The 22,673-nt window shown below is 43.1% G+C and overlaps 1 protein-coding gene across 7 annotated transcripts in view; it reads right to left on the bottom strand.

Annotated features, from left to right (window-relative positions):
• Nucleotides 1-1,943: 1,943 nt before the first annotated feature.
• Nucleotides 1,944-22,673, bottom strand: part of WDFY3 (WD repeat and FYVE domain containing 3) — a 281,383-nt gene continuing 260,653 nt past the window's right edge. For all 7 annotated transcript variants that reach the window (XM_066281026.1, XM_066281031.1, XM_066281029.1 and 4 more), the window contains 10 exons: nt 21,088-21,235; nt 19,937-20,091; nt 18,663-18,821; nt 16,546-16,725; nt 13,338-13,520; nt 11,761-11,857; nt 8,718-9,041; nt 7,979-8,090; nt 7,379-7,576; nt 1,944-5,076 (listed from right to left, as the gene is read on the bottom strand). In XM_066281026.1, the coding sequence (XP_066137123.1) occupies nt 4,953-5,076; nt 7,379-7,576; nt 7,979-8,090; nt 8,718-9,041; nt 11,761-11,857; nt 13,338-13,520; nt 16,546-16,725; nt 18,663-18,821; nt 19,937-20,091; nt 21,088-21,235 (1,680 nt within the window). In that variant the 3' untranslated portion in view covers nt 1,944-4,952. The remainder of the gene's footprint in view (nt 5,077-7,378; nt 7,577-7,978; nt 8,091-8,717; nt 9,042-11,760; nt 11,858-13,337; nt 13,521-16,545; nt 16,726-18,662; nt 18,822-19,936; nt 20,092-21,087; nt 21,236-22,673) is intronic.

The following is a 22,673-nucleotide window of genomic DNA, read 5'->3' as shown; positions in this document are numbered from 1 at the left end:
ACAATGATCTGAGGAGGTTATTAAAGTATGTCCCCTTTTCCCAACTACATACCTGTGTGAGGCTGGGTTTCCCTTACCTGCCTCAACCACAGCAAAGCTCAGCATCACCAGATTGAATGGAGAAGCACATATGAGTCCACCTGTGCCTAATTAAGCCAGACATTAGAGATTTGCAAAATTGTAAAACAATTTCACTCTCTTCACTAGTTTTTTTGGGGGAGAGGGTTTGGAAAGCTTTTCTTGTTTATAGAAATATGTAATTGATGTTAATATATAATGTCTTTATCACTGTTATTTTTAAATAAATATATCTACTTTTGAAATCTCAGTTTGACTTCTAATACAACTACTGATAGATGTAAACCAAACAAACAAAAGTGGTTGGAGTCCTTCCATAGTTTTTAAGGATCAAAAGGTCCTAAAACCAAAAAGTTGAAATGCTGTCTTAGCACCTCCCATCCTCACAGGTGGCTACTGACACAGGAAAATCTTGCTTGCTGAGTGCTTACAAGGAGCTCCAGGAGCTCACAGCTGGTCAAAGCCTCACTCTTGTTCTCTGAATTTCCAACGCTCTCCAAAATACCACGCTATTTCTGAGTGTGGTAGCTTGGTTTGGTGCCATTTCTAGCAAAAGTCAGAAGGAACAATAAATAAGAGCTTTACAGTGGGTGAGGGAGATGAGAACATTGATCAAGTGAAAAAGACTAACATTGGAGTAATTCCATTGGACTGCTTCCTCTCTGATGCTCCAAAGAGGCCAAAATGAGGGGTGATCGTTTCCATGCCTGTCCTTTAAACCCTGAGTTTCTGTAACAGCCTTCCCTGACTGCAATTCTTCTTAGGTCATAGCTGAGTAGTACTACATCAAAGCAATAAAAACTGCCCTAGGTTTCCCTCTTACCACAGATTTTATTTCTGAAGAAACAGATATTGTCTTAGAAGTTCTTGGCATTCCTGCATCTTCTGCCTCTGAAGTGGAGTTGTATTGAGGTAGAATTTGTATAATAAGCACAATATCCTCAAATTTGGGACTCTGCTGTTCAAACTGAAACTGAGCTGGGATTTTTACTAATACCTTTAGAAAGGGGAAAAGTCAAGTCACTAAGGTACTGGGAAGGCAGTTTACAACCAAATAAGCCGGTAACAGTAAAAACAGGTCTGGGAGTTCTAACACTCTGAGGTCGAGGTCTGTAATAAAAAGGCTAGCTGATGACAGGGGGTACTGTGCTTGCAGAAAAGAAACAAGACACCCGAATATTCCTGATGTGACCACGGTAAGGGCAGGAGATAAACAGAAAATTTACTGTTGCTTACTTTTCACAAAATAATGGATAGAAAACAAGCCTCGGGATAAAAGGTCCAAAACCACGAAATGTGGGCTTGTCCACAGGTCCACTCAAATTTGAGGGCCATTTCTCCCAGAAGTCACTGGCCTCTCCCTGCGTCTGTCCACATGCGTTCATCAGCCATGGAAATCCAGCACAGCTGGGAAGCTCGAAAGGCAGAAAGGCTGGTATTCAGAGATGGATCAAACTAGAACTTGAACCAAACTTAGCCAGTGTCTCTGTAAGCAGAGATCTTAAGCAGGTACTTCTGAAAGATACAGTCACAACTATTAAAAAACTACACAAAGTTTAGGGGATTATTAGACATCATTCTTGCTTTCTTTTCCTTCTCTGAAGAACTGGCTTAAAAACAATTTTATTTTTGGGTGGTAAATAGTAGGTATTTATTTGAAATGAAAAAAAGAAAAGTACCTGGACTATTGCATTAACCATGTATTGTAATTGTGTTACTCTACCTTTCTGCACCAGAGACAGATATACAATGAACATTCAGTTACCACAAGATTGCACACTAGATAGTAATTCTTTAGGCCTCTTACATAACCACCGAAGAACAGATATTGGATCCTGTAATAGAGTACAAAAGTCCACAATCAATCCAGTCTTAGCCAGTATTGTCAATTTACTTCTGTTGCTGTACAAATAATTGGACATTTCTAGGGCTTACAAGTTAATAACAGGACAAAAAAATATACATTGCACTGACACAAAAAGTCAGCCGTGTTAATAGTCATGCAACAAGTAACCAAACTTGCTGAAATTAAAAATACTTTCTAAAAACAGTTTTAACGGCATAAATATTTTATACACAGTTCATTTACCAAAACAAAATGTATTTAAATGATACAAAGCAAAAATAAGTTTCTACTAACTTTATACATAAGAAAGTGCAAAATAACTTATCTAGAGTGTTTTGCTATTATCCAGATGGATGGCTGCTATGGGCTGCTATTCTCTTCTTCAAAAGCATGATGTTACAGTAGCACACTACATACAAACGTTAGAACACATGGAGTAATAGTGGATGGATGGATGGATGGATGAACAAATGAACTACAAAGATCAGGCAGGAGCCCTGTGAGGTACGCTCAGAGAATCAGACCACACAAATGTGGATGGATGTGCTGAGAATAGATGTTGGTATACAACCTGACATAGAACACAGAAAAACATTCAAAAAAATAATTAGTTTACGTATGTGAGTGTACTTGTATGTGTGAGTGACTTGTGATTTCTGCAATTAGAAACAAACAAAAAACCCCGCTGAACAAAACAGTTGCCCACAGCACCAGCTGCCAGAGGAAATACTATCATGAGGGTTTTGGTTTCCACCTTCTGGTCATGGAAGTTGTCTTGGAAAGTTTAAAAGTGTTCATCCCATATAACTTCATATTACAAAGAGGAATAACCTTTAAGTAACCACATACACACATTCATATATTCAAGTCTTTAAAGAACACCTCTGCCATTGGGTTTGGGGTAAACATGGTTCATGGAAACAAGGAACACGCTTCTTTTAAAAAGTGTAGAATAACACTGCTACAACTCATCTATGGGGCTGGACGGGGCAAAGCCCAAGGTTATGTGAGAGCACAATTCCGGCAAGTGTGGAACATCCAGTATTATTTATTAGAATTGAAGGAAGATGGGGAGGGGGGAATAGGGGGATGGGGAGAAATAAGACACAGAAAGGAAAACAGAACACAACTTTTCTTCAAGTTAAAGTATTAATGCCAATAATCATTTTATTAGCAAGTATATTTGAACTTTTAGAAATGGAAGTGTTTTAATCAATTTTGATATGTAATCATAAATAGACTGTCGGCTCAAACCTAGGTAAATAAAGGTTTAAATTTAGTAAGCATAAGGCACTAAAGCAGCCTTTATATTTTCTCTTGGAGACCTAGTTATCAGGAAGAACAAATGTGTTCTTAAGCTGGTTTCAGCCCATTCGGTACAAGATTACTATTGTACCGATGCCTATTCTGAATGCATGTGCATATGTGTGCATTTTAGTGCATAAGTGTGCCTGTCACCAGGGCCTAAAGATGAAAAGTCGGGAAAGCCAAAGCCACTGTCCTTCGTATGATACCTCCATGAGGGCGTGAAGGCCTGTCCTTCCTTTCTTGGGCCATAAATGGTTCTACAATTTTCAAATCACCGGGCTTTTAGAATTGTTCATATTATTATCACTAAATATCTGAAAATGTTAAAATCTAGATTAATTGTTTGATTTGTTTTATATATATATACATATATATGTACATAACACACATTTAAAAAAATCCCACCACCAAAGCCATTTTTCTGTAAACTAAACTTATCCCTTAGCCCCTACCAGCTTTAGTCTCCCTGCATTTGTGTGTTCTGTTATCAACTAGTAGAACAAATTAAATAACTAAATATTAAAATACTGTAATTATATTCATAGCAAAAACAAAAAAATAGACATTGATACAGTATAAATCTCACTGTTTTCAGGTAGATGGCATTAAATGGTAAAGGTTAATTATAAGCAGTTCTGACATGATCCAGTTTTACAACAGGTTTATATGTTAATTCTGTACACCTTTTTTTTTTTTTTTTACCCTTTTTTGAAAATAAGCTATAGTAGAACTCTTAGTGTCACCAAAGACACATACTTACTATGTTCTATGCAAGATAAGCTAATTTGGGTTACATGCAATTATATTTCCATTAGTTGAGGCAGGGCTGTTTCCTGCATTGCACTGATCTCCTGACCTCTATGCAATGCTACGAAGGTATGTTATGATCAAATGGCAGTCCAAACAGAAGTGTACAAGGGGTCTTGTGACACAGAACAACACTGAGGTGGTATGTAGCCAGGTGCAAGATGCCCAAGTATTTCCAGGGTATCTTACAGCTGGACTCTTATTCTCCCACACTGCTTCCTAAAGAAGGTCCACATTATTTTGGTTACAAGTCTAGTTTAAGTGGAGATACTGTGGGCAACTTGAAAGAAAGAACATTGGGCACACAAGCTTGTTGAAAAGAGGGGGAAAAAGACCACAGATAATATCTTTGAGGATTAAAAAAAACCCATATTTATAATTAACTGGTGAGAGACGTCAGACAAACCCTAAGAAGTTCACTGAGTTAGTGGTTTAGTTTGAAGTCTCATGTAACAGGCAGTGAGATCCTTATTTAGAAAAAAGGCCTTTATACCTATTTACAATATACAGTTACTTGCAAAGAAGTCAGATTTACAACCATTTTCTAAAAGCCTTTTTGTTGTTGTTGGTTTTTCCAAATAAGGATGAGTAGCTCCACAAAAATGAGAAACACACACAAAAGACAGTGAGGATTTTCTCTTGGAGACAGCGATTGTTAACAGGGAGAATTGGATATTGACAGTGTTGCGCCTAGGAACCACCTCGTACTCTTCTGGCGCTGTTCACCTGCACAGTGTCTGCCCCGTCACTGAACTCTACACCCGTTTATTCAATGATCCCTTTGAATGCTACACTCCAAACACGTGGTATGAAGAGATGTGTAAACGGAGACTGTTCCGACGCCTTCCGAGCTGTAACAGGGAACCAGGATGGGAGTCTACAGACCGTGGTCTCCAATCAGCTTGTTGAATCTTCAACAATTTCGAGGCCCATCTTCTGAACCCCTCTCGTGCTGTAAGTTGTAATAACAGTTCTGACAAACACGCACTGGGGATGAGATTTTCAAGCGTTTGATTTCCGACTGAAACCGACTGCACCTAAAGGAAAGGCACAATCAAGTCGTTATAATAGGTCCTGTCCATGCTTGATCACTGGGCTAAGAAACATTCATAACGCTCATTTGAAAATCAAACGGAAAGCTTGCAGTATAATGGCAAAGACTATACTGGTGTTGTGTGCTTGACCAAGGACCAAAAGGAATGCTGTACTATTTGTTTCAGTCTATAAAGAAAAGGCACAGTAAATCAAGGCAAGCTGTTTATTTGACTAAATTATTTTTTCTTTTCTAAGTACAGAAGAGGGAAGGCAGAAAGACTCCTGCATGAACCCCAACTGGGATCCACCTGGCAACCCCCATCTGAAGTCGATGCTCTCCCATTTGGGGCCATGATTGCAACTGGGTTCTCTTTAGTGCCTGGGACTGATGCGCTTGAACCAATCAAGCCATGGCTGAGGGAGGAGAAAGGCGAGGGGCAGGGCGGAGGCAGGTAAGGGGGAGAGGGGAGAAGCAGATGGTCACTTCCCCTGTGTACTCTGACCAGGAATTGAACCTACGACATCCACGCACCAGGTTGATGCTCTACCACTGAGCCAACCAGCTGGGGCCTAAAGAGAATTTTCAGAAAGTTACTATTCTCCTGTATGATGAAACCAAGGGTTCTGCACAGTGATGTGGCCACTCTCCTGTGCAGGCCTTCTTGTGCCCTGTGAACTCAGAAGTATGCTGATAGCTTTACTTGGAGCTTGATTTTTTTCTCTTGGCAAAAGACTTACTACCAACTTAAAAAGACACTTTGGTCACTATCAAGTTCCTTTGGGCTTTTAAATACCTGGTTTTATCCAGGCCTCAGTTGTTTCTTAAACAGGTAGTTCGGCTTTTCTGTTTGGTTCAAATGTTTTCATTTTGTTTATTTTGATAGAATTCTTTGCAGTAAGTTATACTTTAGAAATGTTTTAAATTCTTTAAAAAGTATTCCTATTCCTAGAATAAAGCAAGGTATGACCTTGGACATGGCACTTAATCATTTTAAGCTTGGCTTCTCACAAGACTGAAACAGAGAATTATATTTCTTCCATTAATCAACCAGTAAAAGTGTCCAAAGAATGAATGTGCTACAAGCATAAGGGGTTAAAGGACTGTTACTAGACTTTGAGGAGACCCTCAGGGTGCTGACAAGCTCTCTCAGCAACTGAAGGGCACGAACATCACATCAAGGACAGAGCTATGCCCTCCTGGACAGCTCTGCCTTCTGTGCCCACTCTGCCATTACCAATCACTGTTTGGTCAGTGTTTTCAAATAAAGGCTCCATCCAAACACCTGATAGCAACAGATAATTTAAAGAATTACCTACATTTAAACAATACTTTGAAAATTAAACAACAAAGAACAGATGTGTGCCAGTGTACACACAGGGTGTTCACTATCAGAAATGACTAGATGACTAGGTTTTGCAGAGTGGGCTTCTCAAAGCCCAGACCACAACACAGACTCCTCTGCCAACCTCAGAGAAACTCCCATTCAGAATGGCTGGCAGCGCCACTCTGGCTACCTCAGCTTGAATCAGACACCTCAGGAGAAGAGGTTTAAGAAATTAAGCTGAAAAAGAAATAATTATAATAATACCTTTTATTGAACATCTATAAAGCCAGCCTTTAAACTTAGCACTTTATAAAACTCATATACATGATGATTTTATTTAATTCTCTCAACATCTTTATAAAGAAATGTGTAACTATCCACATTTTACAGATGAAGAAACTGCAGCTCCAAGAGAGTAACTCACCTGAGATGACAGAATGGACAGTAGTCAAGTGAGCATTTGGCCAGCACAACCCAAAGACCACACCCTTTCCAATTTCCAATTAATACGCCAACACCCACAAAAGCCTCCATAACTGGCTCAAAAACAATTACATAATTTGTGTTTTCTGTGAAAGCATCTCTGTAGGTATGCTATACTTATGTAAAACTGAACACACCAAACAATAAATAGTACTGTTTTGGAGACATGTGCTCTCAAAGCATAAAACCGTGGAGAGAGAGGGTGTGGCTGGTGAGGGTGAAAACAGGACTTAAAAGAAATCTATAATGGTTTATATGGAACAACGATGAAATATCAGTACCTACCCACTCTGAGTCATGGGTGAGCAGGTGTTTGTGATGATTACTATGACAGAAATGTTTTACAATTGTAACCAAAAGAACAACGGGAAAGTGAAGGCTGATGTAGACTGACAGAGCATGCTGTAATGGGGCACAGAAGAACCTCTGTGTTGGGTGTCATTAACATCCTTAGCGCCTAACCCACAGCCACCCACAAAGCTGAATCGCATCTTACTTCTGGCAGAAGAGCTGCCCGCAGTTCCTGCAGTGGTGCCGCCTTTCCGTGAGGGAGAACCGCACGGCGCAGCCCGAACAGCTGTCACCGCCTTCATCCTTCACCCAGTGGTCAGCAGCAGAACGGCCCGGCTGGTCACTCACAGACCAGCTGAAAACTCGGCCCCGACTGTCACCAATGAGGATCCTACTGTGATCTCTGCAGAATACACAACACAGTCACCTCGTGGCTTCAGCACAGCCACGCAGCCAGAGGGCTCCTCCTGGTGCTTGGGAGGCTCACGTTTTCTGTGGGGGGCCGTGTTGGGGTGGGGTCATGTGTGTGAAGAGACAAAAGGAGAGAACTGGGCCTAGACAAACACTTCCACCCTAACTCTCTTTGGCTCAAACTTTGCCATGTCTTTAAAGTACAGAGAAGGCAAGGCTGTTTGTTTAATTCAGAATTAAAAGCTACGCAGTGGCAGATTTCTTCTCTGACTCACCTGTTTGAGCCATATAGGAAAAGAAACCTGCTTTCCCCAAAGACTGGCCTGGAGCGTGCGGGCCTGGGCTCAGTGGACGAGCCAGTGAGAAGAGCAGCTGTGAAAGGTCTGACACTCACTTGGAGATGCCCAGGGCCGTGATCTCTGCGGGGTGTGCGTTGTCCTTCCGATCGAAAGCCGTGTGCATGGTCAGCTTACTCCGGAACACCAGCTGCCGTTCCCAGCGGTACCCTGAAGTGCAGGAGTACAAACTATGACACACTGGCGTGAGGGAAGCCAACACTTGGTAGGTGCCCCATACATGGTGCTCTCAAAAGTTAGGGTACTGCAACACACAATGAGAGCAGTGTTTCTGGGTCTCAGCAGCTGCAGCCTCGGTTAAAGGTAAAGCGATCTAGCTTAAGTTAACATTGACCATGGGCCAGGTCAGAGAATGTCTCTTCTGCAAAATCAGATACAGAGAAGGGGAAACCTTCCATGCAAGAAGATGCCATTTCTCCAAATGGGGACCTTGCCTCTACCTCAGTCAAAGGCAAAGCTACCTGTGAATATAGTTTTATTTATTTATCTGTAATCAATCAACAATTTGCCTATTTTGAAAAACTTTCATGATTTACGAAAGAATGAAGTTTTTGGTTTGAGACTTTCTTCTTTAAGAAAAGCCAAACATATTGCAAACATCACTGTGGGATACAATCTCTAAATGTACTTTACATAAAAAGAAATGCCAGAGGCCTTGTCTGTGGTTGGCCCAGGTCACAGGGACAGGGCTCAGGGACTGCTACAGCCTATCACCTCACCCACCAATCCTCGCACCACCCACCAAGAGCCAGAAACAGACCCCCGAGTTTACATTACCAGGCTTCAATCTGCTGTAATTCCGCACTTCAATGGGGTTGGGATGAGTGTGGTTAAGGGGACCCTGCAAATGGGCTCTGGTCTGGCCCTCTGAATAGTTCACAAATATAAAGCCATCTTTCTCATCTAGACTGAGCTGGTCTGACCAGCGCCTGGAGTCATCGGAGCCACTGTCGGTGCACCAGGCGGCTGTGGCTCGGCAGGAGGCAGCCCGGGGCCTGTGGCTGGTGCTGCTGGGCTGGCTGTGCGGCTCCTTGGCGTCCTGGCTGACGCTCTGCTCGTCAGCTTCTGAATCGCTGCTGTCCTCATCCTGGGCTTCCTGTCCTGGGTAATGCATTGGGAGAATTAGAAAACATACACATTATAGTCCAGAGCTAGCTTTTCCCCACTGGTATTTTCCCTCTATCAGTTAAGACACAAAGAGTCACAGTATTTTAAGATAAGTATAAAAATAAAAACAATTGCCAGAATTTTCAGCTACAGTACATATAGCAAAACAAACAAACACATACACACACACACACACAAAAAAAAATTGGTAGAATTATTTTTTTTTCTTTTTCATTTTTCTGAAGCTGGAAACAGGGAGAGACAGTCAAACAGACTCCCGCATGCGCCCGACTGGGATCCACCCGGCACGCCCACCAGGGGCGACGCTCTGCCCACCAGGGGGCGATGCTCTGCCCATCCTGGGCGTCGCCATGTTGCGACCAGAGCCACTCTAGCGCCTGAGGCAGAGGCCACAGAGACATCCCCAGCGCCCGGGCCATCTTTGCTCCAATGGAGCTTTGGCTTGCGGGAGGGGAAGAGAGAGACAGAGAGGAAAGCACGGCGGAGGGGTGGAGAAGCAAATGGGAGCTTCTCTTGTGTGCCCTGGCCGGGAATCGAACCCGGGTCCTCCGCACGCTAGGCCGACGCAAAAATTGGTAGAATTTTTAAGTTCATAGAATGCTTTGGCCAAAACAGTCTTTCATAATCTGGCCCAAACCTCTGCAGATCCTTCCCTCTCTGGCTCACACTGACTACCACTGCTCAGCCAAATGGTGCCGACTCTCCTCCACGAAGCCCGCTCCTTCTCAGGCTAAGTCTGCACACGCCGTGGCTCTACCTGGGGCCATCTTCCCAATCTCTGTGTGCTTCCATGTTATGTAGCTTTCAAGGCACAGCACAAACACTTCTCTCTCTGAAATCTTACCCGGTCCTCTCTCTCTCGGGGACTCCAGTAACAGCTATATCCCTCTCATGTAATTATACTTCTCACCCCAGACTTACTTCTGGACAGTCTTTCTACACGACAGTGGTCAGCTCGAGCAGAGGGGCCCAACACACAGTACCTTCCTTACAGCAGTCAATATAAATGACAACAGAGGTGAATAAATTACTGAAAGTTTTAATTCAGAATTTGGGTGTTTTTCCTCTTTCCATTATTACTTTGCATTTTCTCACCTCTTTTCCCTTGCACTCAAGTCTACTAGAGGGAAAATTTATGACAAACATATATAACTGGAAAAAACGAGAGCAAGAAAGCATGCAAGCACCAGCCCACTTCACATACATATCTTTTAGCAAGACAAACACTTCTTTTACCTCGCTCTACTTGCTAACATTAGTAGTCTAGCTGTCTAATTTGAGTGAATTTTTCTCCTACCCTAATGGCTTATGATTATGAGCTTTAAGGTCTTCAAACAAGCTACCTTGGAAACAGCTCTGATTTTCAGGGAACCACAGACTTGTCTTCCCTTTCACCCAGGCAACTGCCCTCAACTCCCAACTTCTGTCCTGTCCAAGGTCAACCTTCCTATGGGCTGCTATTCCCTCTGACACTTCTGCCAAACCCTGTCTACAGCATAACTACTCAGGAGGAAGAACACCTACAAATGCCTCTCCTTCTTGAATTCAACCCCTTCTTCTAGCTCACTGTGCACTGTTATTCACTTAAAAGCTTTGTTCAGCCCTGGCCGGTTGGCTCAGTGGTAGAGCGTCAGCCTGGCGTGCAAGGGGTCCCGGGTTTGATTCCCGGCCAGGGCACACAGGAGAAGTGCCCATCTGCTTCTCCACCCCTCCCCCTCTCCTTTCTCTCTGTCTCTCTCTTCCCCTCCCACAGCCGAGGCTCCATTGGAGCAAAGATGGCCCGGGTGCTGGAGATGGCTCCTTGGCCTCTGCTCCAGGTGCTAGAGTGGCTCTGGTCACAACAGAGCGACGCCCCGGAGGGGCAGAGCATCGCCCCCTGGTGGGCAGAGCATCGTCCCTGGTGGGCGTGCCAGGTGGATCCTGGTCGGGCGCATGAGGGAGTCTGACTGTCTCTCCCCGTTTCCAGCTTCAGAAAAATACAAAAAAAAAAAAAAAGCTTTGTTCAATGAAGAAAAATAACCCACTTCTCACGGACTTAATCCAATGTCAGACACACAAATGAATTTTTATGTCCTCAAATACCTAGACAACCTTTTTAGTGGAGCTGTGGTTGACTATGTAGAAATTTACATGCATTACAGTAATACAGTATAAGCATTAAAATGACCTTCTATTGGATTATTTGTTTTCTGGAAAGTGAAAACTACGCTGCTCACACAAATTAGGGATGAGGAAATGTGCCAATACTCCAGTACTTTCAGCGTTTTGTATAGTGCACCTCTGTCTAGAGTAAAAAAACGATGCCACTCTGTCATACACACTGACCCTGCCAAGTGACGGGCGGAAAAGACATGGAACTGAGGGGCAGGCCATCTGACTAGTCCAACACCGAGCCCTCCAGATCCTGATGTGTATTTTTAGCACTGAAAACCCAAGCCTCTGGTACTCAGAGAAGCTAGTAACTATATTACAATGGGATGATTTGTACACGTTTATGTGAGTGCTGCCCCGTCCCCTAGAAAGTGCCCTGCACGCCTGCCCAGCTACCTCCCACGACAGGTGGTGCCACGCTTCTGACGGCGATGCCCAGCCAACCTCAGCTCCTGTTTATATTGTTGGATGTAAGTTTATACAGAATGACTTAGAAAAAATAGAAAGCCTCTTAAATAACATTGTAGAAAGTATTAAATACCTATTTGTGCTTCTGGACAGTCTTCCTGCATTTCCAGGGCTTCAACAGGCTCAGGAGCTGGTGTTTCAGGAACTTGCAAAAATTCCATTCTCCAAAACTGAATGTAAACAATTTATATGTTACTGGATGAAGACAAGTTCTTGGGGTTACACTGATAACTTAATTTCTATTACTGCATAAAATTAATTTTCTTTACCTATAAAAATATGGCATGGGATTGACTACACAGAAACTACTTCTCACACTGTTCAAGGAGATGCTAAGGAGTGTTTCATGGTGGAGGGAAAAGGACTGTAGTCATGGGAGTTTGAGAAGCATGGTTCAACTAAGTGCACTGTTTCGTTTCCTATAAAAACATCCAAGAGGCTCGTGTGCACTAATACAGACTCTGGGTCTCCAAGAAGGCATCCTGTAAGTGGGATCCCTAACGTGTTTGGCTGTAGAGTGTTTCATAATGCCTCACAGCTGAAGTAATCTCTCTGGAGAGAGCCACCTCTGCGGGTGTGCCTGCTGTCCAAAGGTGCAGGGTGTGGCCTCATTGCCACTCAGCATGTGACCTTGACTAACAGGGCAGCAACCAGCTGCTCTATGCTTCCACAGGGTACAAGTCAAGATAAGACGCACAAAGAGAAAAACCCCCAAATATCAGAGCAGACCTTGAAGGTAAATACTCTGTGGATTCCATTTTCTGTAGAGGCTCAACAGAGAAAACTGAGAGAAGGGTAAACGATCTAAGGTGCAGGGATCATCTAGGATGGAACACGGAAATGAAGGATCTCAGGCCTGCAACATTTTCTAGCTGTTTGATTCTCTGTAGAAAAGAGACAGTTCTTGTTTTCCCTAAGAAGTCATTTGACAGGTCCAAAAGCCAACACTTATACAGTTTATACATATATATATATATATATTTTTTTTTTTAGTGAGAAGAGGGGAGATAGACTCCCACATGTGCCCTGATCACAATCCACCCAACGACCTCCCGTCTGGGGCTGATGCTCTGCCCATCTGGGGCCATGTTGGCAACGGAGCTAATTTTAGCATCTGAGGCAGAGGCTCCCCAGAGCCATCCTCAGTGCCCAGGGCCAATTTGCTGGAACCAATCAAACCATGGCTATGGGACAGGAAAAGAGAAAGAAAGAGAGAGAGAGAGAGAGAGAGAGAGAGAGAGAAGAGGGAGGGGATGGGGAGAAGCAGATGGCTGCCTCTCTTGTGTGCCCTATGAATCAAACATGGGACTTTCACATGCCGGGTTGACATTCTACCACTGAGCCTACTGGCCAAGGCCTATACAATTGGTTTTTAGCCATCCCAAGGTAACATGTAAATCATATTTAAGTGACCTACTTGTGTCAGGCTGTCAGGTGGTTACTAGTACTAACAGTTCTACATGATAAGCTTAGTCACTGATATGCCCATGTCCAAGAATACAGTAGTCAATGTTTGTTTGAATCTGAGTGAGAGTTTGACGAACAATATTACAACCTGTTCAGGTGTCCTTTAATGGTAAATAGCTTCACAAGTTCCAGGTGAACTCGGGCAGCGGATATCCTAATACGTGTTCCTCACAGCTGACTCACCCGAACCACACCATCTGAGTGTCCTGTCACGATGACATTCTGTGTGTCCCACTCGTTCATCTCTGACACGCAGCAGCAGACGATCTGCTGGCTCCTGCCTGTAAACGTGTTCACGCTCACGACAGGGTTCCCGTTGATGCTCCACACATGGATGCACGTGCCGGCGCAGGACACGATGTCCCCCTGGGGAGCAACAGAAACTCTCCTCATTCAGCTCATCTTACACTCCAGGTTCAGAAGCAAATTGAATCCTTGGCCAGGCTCTCAAAAACCTGCCAGTCCCTTGACTAGCGACTGTGTAATTGCTGAGGAAGCTGGGAATTCAGTGCTTGCTGACTTAAAAAATATACCACGAAGAGAGGCCTCTTTGAGAATTCAAGGTTGAGTGGATGCTGTGGCCAAGGTGATCACAAACAAAGACAAAAGCAGGCCTTTTATGTCCCAGCACAGTGCTGAGTAGTGGTTTATTCCGTGTCAAAGCTATCTGAGGAGGTGGTGAACTACTTTCTTCCTTCCATTCTTTACAAAATCTATTTATACCTTTCACTTAATTTCACAAAATATATCCTATCACGAAAACCACAGGATCAAAGAGAAATTCTTCAGTCCAGTTATAGTTGCCTCTCTCTTCAATAAAGGAAAAGATAAAATCTTGGTAACACTGTAATATCCTACTTTAAAATTTGTATTCACAGTAGGGTGGGGGAATGAGAGGGAAAAAAAAAAAGATGGAAACTAGTATATAAGTCACTCGGCAAACTGAATAAGCCCTAAGACTCCCAGAGATGACAATTCAGGTTTTCACGAGTTCCAAAGACAGAAGAACAGCCTTTTCCTTCAAATTCTAGCAGGCTGGGCTCCACCCAACCTGGTGAGCATACAAGTCCACTTCTGCTAAGGGAATTAAGAAGCTTCCTGCAGCATCTACTGTGTCAGTTGCTAGTTACTCTGGTGGACCTTTAGACATTCCATTTCATCCTGGTGAAGCTAGCTAGTACTAACTAGTCCTGCTTTAGGCAGGATGAAAGTGAAGTTTAAAAAAGCTTAAGTAACTTACTATTACAAGTAAAGATTTGAACTCAGCTCTTTCAGGCCCCAAAGTTTGTATACCACGCTCTAGTGCTTCTGTAATCCCTAAGACAGCTGACTGTCATGATGCGAGCTACTGAATTTAACCCTGCTACTGGTCTCTCACTCTTCTTTCTGTTTTTCTACCAAGACTGCAAGAACCAAACCAAAACCCAAGCAAAAATAACACTTAGCAAAACACTGCTTGCTGTGTCTACCTCTGTACTGGTCACTGAATCACCTCTGACAATGAGTGTCAGCAGCTGAGCTTTGATTAATGGCCTCAGTCTCTGCAAGAGACAAGTGCAGCCTGCCTCTCCATCCTGCAGTGACTCCAGGGCACCTCCGTCAGAGTGCACTGAGCAGCTCCTGAGGTTATAAGGGCTGACCAGGAAGAGGAGGGAGTGGGGGGCAGCAGCAAGGTAGGGTAGACTGAAAATGTAGACTGAAGAAGAAACAGACTTAACATTGGCTGCAAAAATATAATACGAATAGATATCTTCAAAAGTTCCTTTTTCCCAAGTTATTAAGATACTAAAAAAGTATCTTTTTATTTTTTAGTGTGAGAGAGAGACAGGAAGAGGAGATGAGAAGCATCAACTAATAATTGTGGCACCTTAGTTGTTTGTTGATTGCTTTCTCATACATGCCTTGACCGGGGAGGTCCAGTTGAGCCAGTGACCTCTTCTTGCTCAAGCCAGTGACCTCTGGGCTCAGGCCAGTAACCATAGGGTCATGTCCATGATCCTACACTCAAGTTAGTGACTGGCACTCAAGCTGGTGACCTCGGGGTTTTGAATCTGGGTCCTCAGTGTCCCAGGTCGATGCTCTAGCCACTGAACCACCACTTGGTCAGGCTACGAAAGCATCTTACAAGAAAAAGAATCAAACATTTTTCCATAGTGTTTGCAGTAACTATTGCAATCCAATGAATGTATACTGGCTGAAATAACAACTGGCTATAAATAAAATTCTCAGTATTTAAGAACTCCAAAACCTGGTGCTTGAAATAGCGTAACCAAGCGTTTGACTCAGTGACGCTGTGGGGTCAGAGTGGTTCTGCTGCTCTGACATGTCAGCAAGCTCTTAGGCACAGACGTTTGCAGGACCAGCCTTAGGAGCTCTTCTACAAACATCTTAAACTTTTCAAACATAGCAAAGTACAAATTTGACTCTTCACCCCTGCATACACACACCCCACTCTCTGCCAACTCTGATTACTCCTACTGTTATCAGACACTCTGAGCTCCACCAGAATTGAATGTTTCTTTTTCCTTTTTCTTTGAATGACTACAGGCTATTTGACTAAAAGCACCATACCTGGTGTCTGGTAGAAATTAAAAGATGTAGCATCCCTCAAAAGGAAAGTTGTCTGTTTGAGTGATGGTATGACTACTTTATGTCATGCAGGATTATCTTGGGGAGGATTAGGGGTAGTGGGTAGGTATGGCCAAGAAGTGATGAGGCTGGGGGAGCTCAGGTTGGTTTGTGAGACTAATGTGCTGTGTGGGTTTATGAGTGTGAGCACTTGGACACAGAGTCCTCAGCCTCTGTTAGCCACCCGAACTTCCCTGTTACGACCACACTGTAGCAGCAAAGACTACAGCCCCTTGCTGCCACTCAGGTGGGCCTGGTCTGCACGGGGCCTCCCAGGTCAGTGCATTTAACACTGACTCATTCTTCTTGTCTGTATATATTAATTTTTGAGAAGAGACAATATCTTTAGATAACTTTGAGATGTTTAAAAAATAGTTCTACAATAATTTTTCTCATTTGGGTACCCAAATGTTACATTTTCCCTTTACATAATAAACAATTTGAACATATTTCATAAAAATCTCAACACAATTTTAACATTCTCAACAAATTCCATAAACTCCTGTTTTAAAAAATGCCTGTTTTAGAATGCTTCATTTTGAACCAAGTCTTGCTCCTTAAAGTATGCAGCAATGAACGAATTTTAAGACACAACTGCTGAGTTACAAACTTTAACATCCATTTGCTTTTGCAAACAACACATAAATCAAGGAAATAAACCCTTATTAACTAAACAAAAACACTTTAAAGAGTCATTTTTATTTACATTGGCTAGACCTACTTATTTTCCTAAACATAAACCAGAGGACAATTTACCACTTACTGTTAGTTCATTGATACAAAGAGCAGAAACCGGAGCTCGGTGGCCTCGGAGCTGGGTCAGGAATGACAGTTTGTTCAGATCCCAAATGATGCAGGTTCGGTCCCGGGACCCACTGACGATTATGTGATAGGCTAACGATGCTGTGGCACAGGTGACAGTATCAGTGTGGCCGAGCAAGGCCTAGGAAAGAGAAACCGCAGGTTGATCACTGCAGTGCTGCTGAGAGACAGAAGGGCCCGGAGGCACTCCGGAACGACAGGCCTGTGTGCTGGGCTGAGGGCGGGCGGCAGTGTCTGCAGGGACTCCCTTCTCCTTTTGCCGCCTGCGCTTGGCTCACCCCACCAGGAGGCAGGGAGTGGTCTGGAGACCTCTAGTCCATTTCTATACATTTCTTTCCTGGACGTGGGCCAGCATTTTAGAGGGAAGAGAGAATGGCCACTGGAACCCAGCTTAGATTTGTTCCTCTCAGTTCTCCGGGGAGATGTTTCGATTATGACCTCCCAGAGTTTAAACTATTTTTTTTTTTTTTTACAGAGACAGAGAGTGAGTCAGGGAGAGGGATAGACAGGGACAGAGAGAGATGAGAAGCATCAATCATTAGTGTTTCATTGCGCATTACAACACCTTAGTTGTTCATTGATTGCTTTCTCATATGTGCCTTGACCGTGGGCCTTCAGCAGACCAAGTAACCCCTTGCTGGAGCCAGCGACCATGGGTCTAAGCTGGTGAGCTTTTCCTCAAACCAGATGAGCCCGCGCTCAAGCTGGCAACCTCGGGGTCTTGAACCTGGGTCCTCTGCATCCCAGTCTGATGCTCTATCCACTGTGCCACCGCCTGGTCAGGCTAAACTATTTTTTTATGACATCAATTCCTGCTAAGTCCATGGTAAGGAACTACAATTGGATGGATCTAAAATGAAATGTATAAAGTGTGAGCACTGCATGGCCCACATACATGGTCCCAGAAGGGTAACGGGAAAAGTTGGGCCTGACGTATCTGCTGAGCGCCTACTACTGAACAGGAGACATCAGGACATCTCTGTCCAAGAGGGACTCCTCCTTCCAATGAGATTAAGAACTTTCTTCTCTTTTGCTGGAGCATGAGGAGAAACAGGACCCAAGGGAATGGCAATGGGGGAAAATAAGTATTTTAAAGAAAATACTGTTAGCAGTTCCTAACAGTAATCTGAATTTACTATTTAAATAATGAATTGGCTTAAAATTTGGGTCACACAGATATTCTTATTGTACGCTTAGTAAACCCCAGAAGGGTATTTTAAATAAGAAGCGCTTTCTACTAAGGTTACTGGCACACTACCTTCAAAGTGCATTTTCTAAATTGAAAAAATTGCATGCAGAAGTTTGGATCAGCAAAAAAACTCCCCCCAAAACAACAAAAAACATCAATAATAAGTCTACATCGTATCTATCTGCTCATGTCAAAACCGTACCTTTTTGCATAGCTTACCTTTAGACCCTGCAACCAGCTCTTGGCCTATCTAGGTGGTTGTTGGGATGTAAGTACAAGGGGTTCAATTATTTCCACAGGTATTTTATTTGAGTTTGGCTTTAAAATAAGCTTTGGAGACACACAGAGAACTGAATTTATATTCTGGCTTTAGCAGTAAGTGTGACTTGGCCACATGTCTTAAACTTCTCCAACTTGTGATTTTTTTCAGGTGCAATTAGAGCTAATCCTACCTTGTAAAATTGCGAGGACCAAAGTTTTACATTTTTTTAAACACCCAGCAGTTTCCTAAACATAGTGGGAGCTCTCTAAAAGACGTAATGGTCCAGCTGAATAAAAATCACCCAAAAGAAAATTAACACAAATCTATCATATTAAAATAATCTGGTTTGCAAAAATTCAATTTACATATAACTTTTGAGAAACATTTATATCACTTAAATATATTACGCAAGGACAGCTTGCTTCAGATAAAAAAAAAAAAAGATTAGATAATTTTTTAGAACTAGTTTCTTCTGGTTTCATTTCCTTTACTTTTTAGACCCATTTCTAACAAGAGAACCTAGTTTTTGGTTTTGTCCATTATGGTCCTTGAAGTTAAGGAAGTGTTTGGGGGGCTGAGACGGAATAGCTTCTGGCTCTGCTGGTACCTGTTTGAGAGTGAGGGTCTTCGCCTTCTCTTTAGAAGCGCCCATCTCCCACACACACACGACGGTGCTCGTTCCGCCCGTGATGACCAGCTTGGGGTTGGGGCAGATGGCACAGAGAGTCAGGCCCCACTCAGACAAACATTCATAAACAGTCACTGCCTGCAAAATAAAACAGATGTGAGACACACAGGCCAGCAAGTACTACAGATGTCTGAAACACACTGAGCACACTGAGGGAAGGACCAGGACCCCGATACAGGTACCTCAGAGGCAAATGACCGAGTACCTTCTGGGCTGGTTTTGACTTAGCGACTTTTCCACTGAAGCTCTACTCTGAACCACCTCTGCATCCTCCTAATTATAGTGGCTGCTGAAAACCATAACAGGGGCCTCCAGTTTCTCTGATCCAGAAAAATTATATTCACATTGTGCTACGCTCTGTAAGATGCTGGGACAATCTGGTGGCAGGACGTGTTTGCCAAAGCCAGTTCAACACAAAAGGAAAGCACGAGTGCTGCAGATGCAAATGTGACTAAATGTGTCCCAGTGCAACGTGCAGATCTGTGCATGCCGTATCCCTCTTGCATTCTGGAGGGGCCTGTCGGAGGGTGAATGCAGGGCACAAAGGATCACTACAGTCTCTCTCGAAAGATACATACTGTATGGGACTCAAAACAGTGGCTGCTAATTCCTGGAGGGTGGGGTAACAGGTCTTCTGCTAGCCATTTAGAGTACAAAAATGTGCCTGACCTGAGGTGGCAGTGGATGAGGAATTGAGCTGGAATGCTGGGGTTTCCAGTTTGAAGCCATGGGCTTGCCCGGTCAAGACATATATGAGAAGCAACTACTACGAGTCGATGTTACCCACTCTTCCCCATCCCCCCCTTTCTCTAAAACCAATAAATCTTAAAAAAAAAAAAAGTACTAAAACGATAAATGGGCCAGATGGTGACTCACCAAGAAGAGGCTCTTCTGGCTGGAAGAAATGCTCATTACCTGGCTGGCTAGGACGTCCTGGAAGAACTATTTGAGGGAGAGGAAAACCACTATTCCCTAGATTCTAGGGCCTAGAATACAACTTTCTAAAAGGGGCTTGCTCTGTAAGAAACGTGACTTGTCCACTGCCTCCTTTATCCTGATCTAAGGAGAGAGCTCTCTTTTTCTGGGCCTTGAAGGAACAGCTGAAAAGCGCTTGGCCTGAGCTCTTCCCACCGCCATTAAGCAGGATACCCAGCCACGAAAGAGTAAGATGAAATGAGTGAAAAGATGCACACCTTGTCTGACTCATAGGTTCCCAACCTGCAGCTGAGGTCTGCATAGCCCCAAGCGAAGGTTTTGTTCCAGAGTGGTGGGATGAGCACCTTATTCTGTTCTACAGCAAGAATGCCTTTATCTGTACACACAATTTGTCCCACAGGCTCTTTGAGTTCTGTATAAAAAAATAAATAATTACCAAAGGGGCAGGAAGAATTAACTTCATTATTCCATACAGGATGGTAAGTAATCTCAAATATTCGTACAAATCAAGCATACTGACACCCCCATTAGGACAGTATGAACTCAGAAGCAGAGTTTGGCTCTTCCATCTCCACAACCCTGCTGGGCGGGTGCTGACCCACACCAGTGTTCCTCAGGGCTTCCCTCTGGCCTCGCTGTGCTTTGGGACTTGGGTTTGGCTCCCAGCAATTAGGCCTGCCTTCCCGATCCCAGGGCTGCACAGAGCGATGTGGCCTGCGCTAAAGCATGCCACACATAGGCTTTCAGCCAATCTGCACCTTTAGCACCTCTCTGGTTAGAGCAAACCAGGCCAGTGCTCCAGAATCATTGCTAGGCAGTGATCAGCGCTGGCACAGGCTGATGTCTGTGTAAGGAAGGAAACGGCCTGAGCCAGGGGCCAGGGGCCAATCCAATTAACCAGACTTTGAAGTGCCAATATCTGGATTCTTTAGATGACAACTTCAAGACTTTTCAAAATATTTTATTTTTATCCTAAAAGGGAAAAATTCACTTGAAACAGTACTTTCAGAAACCTCAGAAAAGCTTTTAATTGGTATATTAAAAATGAAGTTTTCTTACCATTATTTCTAAATTGGCAGAACATGTATAAATGAAGGTGACAGGAGTTTTTCTATATACATACAAGTTGAGCTATAAGAGTTGGTATTTTAGTTTTCACTATCTTAGTGGGGGAAGAAACTTTTGGTTCTTTTTGATGCAAAACTCAAAAGGTCAAAAAAACAAAAAAGGAAAGAACAGAAAAGTAAAAGGAGAAAATCTAACAAGTATTTGGTAATTTAACACAAGAAATACAGCACTTACTACAAAATTGTATTACTGTCAAGAAGCAAAGTTGTTACTGCTCAACTAGGATTGTTAAATAATCCCACAGAATCGTAAGTCCAAAGTTTATTTCCCATTATCTTACCTTTTACGGGTGTTAGAGAAGGCCTCAAATTGTCTAGATGATGGAAGAAGATCTTGTCACTTGTAGATCCTGGTGGGACAGAGATCCCTGCATTGTCTCCATTGAGTCGGCTCCTTACTCGCTTTGGTGGGTGAGGTTTCTTAAATAACTGAGATGAGAGAAGGTGACACATAACATAAGCTAATATTTATTCAGCCCTATTATATGCTAGGTATTATGTTATTTCACTTAAGTATTATGACAACCAGCAGGTGCTGTATTATTGCATTTGAGGAAAGAAATTCAAAGAGGCTCAGAGGTTGCCAGCAATCTCATACCTTGGTAAGTAGGGACAGGACTATGATGCTATGCTTGCGTTATCATCATGTTACAATAATTTCATAGTAACTTTTCCAGAGTCAATTAGTCTACTCAAAATACAGTCAAGTGACTATTTATTTTTGTATGTTTTTAAAATTTTTTATTTATTTTAGAGAGAGAGAGAAATAGGAATATTGATCTGTTCCTGTATGTGCCCTGGCAACCTCTGTATTTAAGGGATGATGCTCTAACCAACTGAGCTATCCAGCCAGGGCAAGTAACAATTATTTTTCAGTGATGTTTAAAAATTAACCAATCCTTACAGCTCGACACTATTCTGTGCTCCAAGGCAAGCAGATTTTGTTTAATTGGGCTATTTCTGGCTTCAGCATGCCTTTCTCTGTGCAACATCATTTTGGTCTCTTTTAGGTGTAACTAATTTGCTGAAAGTGTGAATGTTATTGCCTTATTTTTACTTTCTGATGTTGTAAAGGAAAAAAAAAATCTTTGGCATCTCTGCTCTTTATTTCTAGAAGAAATATATTATTATCCAGACTCTATCTTCCAGACTGCTGGCCTCTTATACTCAAATGTGGGAATAAAAATCCTGCAACAATGCATGTATCTTGATTTTTTATTGTTGTTCAAAATACTTTTTCCCAGAAGGTATGAAACATAGTTTCTGTGCCTATAACCCTCAGAAAAAAATGAAAGGTTTAACTAAGAATCCTCTGCTGTGATTAGTGTCTGCAACAAGCATTACACTTTAAAAGTCAACCGGGCTCCTTCACTGGGAGACAGACTGCCCTGTGAATGGTGCAGTTACAGGCTGTCCTGCTGTCTTTCACAGCTTTTCCAGGTACAAAGACTAGCCATTGTTCTGTGTTCCCAACTGTCAGCTCTTGAAACCTACAAAAAGGGAGTCCTGGAGAGATAACTGAAGCAGGAATAGAAAAGTACAGTCAGGGGCAAAGTGCTAGATGCCACGGACTTAGGGAAAGTGGGTGCTCTGAATAGCCCAGCAAAGCCTTCTCCACAGCGCTGGTTACTCTGGTGCATCCCGCCCTCCCGGTGTGCCCAGGACGGTGGGGCTGAAAGAAGAGAGGGAGTCTCTTAACGGAGGTTTGCTCATTATTGAAGGTGGTTAGAGCGGCTGATGCAGGGCCGGTCACGCCCACGGCAGGCAGTCTCACATCATAGCACTTATCATACCTCTTTAATTCAAACCACCACCACCTGTTCCCTGAACTACTTCCTGTAAGAGCTCCCTAGGTGGTCCTAGATAT

This window comes from Saccopteryx bilineata, chromosome 5 (genome assembly GCF_036850765.1).
Source record: "Saccopteryx bilineata isolate mSacBil1 chromosome 5, mSacBil1_pri_phased_curated, whole genome shotgun sequence".
Lineage (NCBI taxonomy): Eukaryota > Metazoa > Chordata > Mammalia > Chiroptera > Emballonuridae > Saccopteryx > Saccopteryx bilineata.
This window is presented reverse-complemented; position numbering and strand designations above follow the sequence as displayed.